General features: G+C 50.6%; 1 protein-coding gene across 1 annotated transcript in view; it reads right to left on the minus strand.

The window, feature by feature from the left end:
- The window catches only part of ZNF236 (zinc finger protein 236), an 89,152-nt gene that overhangs the window by 24,892 nt on the left and 61,051 nt on the right, over positions 1–3,209 (minus strand). Inside the window, exons 15-16 of the mRNA XM_023520814.1 lie at positions 3,000–3,103; positions 497–648 (exon numbers count right to left, since the gene is read on the minus strand). Coding sequence (XP_023376582.1) covers positions 497–648; positions 3,000–3,103 — 256 coding nt within the window. The remainder of the gene's footprint in view (positions 1–496; positions 649–2,999; positions 3,104–3,209) is intronic.

Raw genomic sequence — 3,209 nt, forward strand, 5'->3', positions numbered from 1 at the left:
CGGAACCTTCATACACTGCTGGACAAGTAAAAATGATGCAGCCACTCTGGAAAATAGTTTAGTAAACTCCAAAGTTCCAACAGCGTTATTGTAGGACCAAGCAAGCCCACCCAAAACAGAAATGAAGGCACACATCAGCACGCAAACACGTGCACATGTTCATAGCGGGTTATCCTAAGAGCCCACTAATGGAAGGGACGCAAGTGTCCAACGACTGAATGGCCAAGGAATTGTGGCCTGTGCACGTGGCAGGCACCACCGGGCTGTAAAATCGGCGGCATGCTGGCCCGCGCTACAGCGTGGAGGAATCCTGAACAGCCAGCGACAAAGGCCACAAGTGTGAGAGTCCAGAACAGGCCCGCCCTCAGAGACAGAGGGCGGGTCAGGGGCTGCCTGGGGCTGGGGCACCAGGGGAAATGGGGGAGGGGCGCTGACAGGCTCGGAGCTCCTCCGGGATGACGGCCGCAGGACCCCGTGCGAGTGGACGAGGAATGACCTGTGTGTGTCTTCTCGTGGGACTTGAGGACGCCGGAGGAGACGAAGCCGCGCCCGCAGAGCCTGCACTTGTAGGGCTTCTCCCCGGTGTGCGACCGCACGTGCTGCTTCAGGTGGCTGGACTTCTTAAAGCCCTTATTGCAATAGTCACACCTGTCAACACAGCAGGAAGGGCACAGACCACGTGAATGCACAGCACGACTGCAGCAGCAACATCTGAGGACGGAAGGAAAGCAGCCTTCACCCACAATCATTCGACAATCGGGCAGGGCTGTTCCAGAAACAAGAACAGTCATGTGCTGTACGACATTCAAAAGATGAGAACGTTAGCGATAATAATCAGTGACATCAATTCTGCTCAGAGCACTTGTAGTGTTAAAGACACTCCATTATTTCAAAACTAGTAAATCTTATAATAATTTCCCAGCAGGCATAACATTTGATTAGTTAGAAACTTTCTTTAAACACAAGAACCACGATTTTTAAGTGCTACTTTCTCTGCTAAGTCGGTAAGATACCGTGAAACCTTCCTTTAGGGTCAGAATCCCTCCTGAGTCTAGACTCTTGGAAATGCCAACCCATATTCTCTTTTGGTTTATAAAATATTTCACAAAACAGATTTTACTGGCGCTATTTTAAATCTATGAGTAAGCGGTATTGTTTTTCCCTCAATTGTTACAAAATATATTAAAATTATTTTAAAGATAAAAATAATTACAAATTTCGAAATTCCTATTCACATATTAAAACTTGTTTAAAGGTTAAGAAAGCTTATTCCATCACATTTCCCTATTTTTCCCATTCTGTATCTGACCTGCGGCAGGAAGTGGGTGAGGCCCAAGCTAGAACCCCGGTCCAAGCCCACACGGCCCGGACGGAGTGGGCGCTCCTCGGTGTCCGAAACGTGGACACACTTTGGGGTCTCACTCTAACATGCAGGTGGGCTTTGCGGGGATCGCTACTCGTACAGAGAAGCAAGCGCAAGCCCCACCAGTGGGCTGTCGAGAGACAGCTCTGCAAATGAAATCGGGCTTGATTCTGGCCCACACGTCAGTGAAGAAAACCTATTTACAGAACTGAGTTCCACTACGACATTCGATATTTGCTGAGAAAGGTTCTCCAATTAGGAGAACAAACGTTTCGAAATGGTCACAGGTGTTAACTGGCCAGCCCGAGCAGAGCGGCGCTGGCAGTGCCGGGAGCAACCGCCACCGTCGGCGACGGGCCTGAAGGCTGAGCTCCCCTCACCTCCGGCCACCTGCCCACGAGGACCACACTCCGTCCACACAGCAACGGGACCTGTCTGCCCATAGAACGTGGCTTCCTCGCTCCCCAGGGACCACCCTGCTTACTCTGCTGACCACGAAGTTACTCTCCCACACAGTCCCGTGGCAGCCCTGACCAGGCGCTCAGGCGGCAAGCGCAGGGCGGATGACCTTCCCGCCAGGAGGCGTGGTTGCCAAAGGGGACCGAGCTCCTGGACAGGGCGCTGCTGAAGCCAGTTTGCCGGGGCCCACTTTTACCATATTCATGGGACAAAAAGTAACTGTGCTCTAATGAGCCCTATTGTTTTGTTAAATGGCTCTGGAAAAAATTACTAAAGTTTAACAAAGTATTTTAAATAAATAATAAAATTTTAAAAATATTATAAACCCAAGACTCTCTCTGTAAAGATAACATTCTTTAATTTTTTTACTACATACTTAACTGTATAAAAATACACGTTTTATTTAGTGTAAACGGCTGTGTCAAGCACAGCCTGGGGCAGGAGCCTCATCTGTTCTTCTCACCAGGGGACTCCAAACCTCCAGAGCAGCGTGGTCCACGGAAGGTGCTAGTGCACACTGCCCAGGGTGGGGGGTGAGGGGGTTGGGAGGAGGGAAGGGGAGATGGAGGGATGGAGGGAAGGAGGGAAGGAGATAGAGAGATGAAAGGATGGAGGGAGGGAGGGAGAGAAGGAGGGAGGGGGAGGAAGAGGGAGGATGGAAGGATGAATGGGGGGGATAAAGGGAGGATGAAGGGAGGAAGAGAGGGGATGGAGAGAGGGATGGGTGGTGGACGGGATAAATGGATGGACAGTGAATGAGTGGATGAATGAGTTTAAAAACTGTTGCTGCAATCATGTTGTACCCTGGCACACGAGTTGATTTATATCAAGCATAGACGAGCCTTGGACAAAAAGGCACGACATAAACTTAAGTCATTTCTGAAAATGTAACCATGGCTCATCGTGGCGATGGGAAGTGACAACAGAGCAGTCCCGTGTACAGGCCGAGGGCTGCTGTGAGGATCTCGGCGGTCACCCCGCCCATTAGCTGCGGAAATGTCAGCAAGTTAATCTTTTTTTGTCTCCGACCCTTTATTCATAAAAAGGGGGATGCTAACGGAACCGATTTCCCGTTTCTTGAGAAAGTTACGCAGCGAAGTCCCTGGCCAGGGAAGGCGCACCAGGCTGGCAGCAGCCGTGAGCCAGTGCTCGTCAAGCGGCCTGCGCCGGTGTCTACCTGTAAGAGCGCCTGCTCTGGTCTTGGCTGTCCTCCAGGAACTGGGGACGTTGCGTCTGCAGGTCCAGTTCCTCTTGGGATGACTCCTGAATCAGAGGAGCTGTCTGAAATATAACAGAAGCATAAAGCCGACCACCTGAGTACCTGTAAATAAATATGGAACAACTAACAACCGGGAACGCTTACAAATGTGGACTTAAGAGGGAGAGC

The sequence above is a fragment of the Pteropus vampyrus genome, unplaced genomic scaffold (genome assembly GCF_000151845.1).
Source record: "Pteropus vampyrus isolate Shadow unplaced genomic scaffold, Pvam_2.0 Scaffold277, whole genome shotgun sequence".
NCBI lineage: Eukaryota > Metazoa > Chordata > Mammalia > Chiroptera > Pteropodidae > Pteropus > Pteropus vampyrus.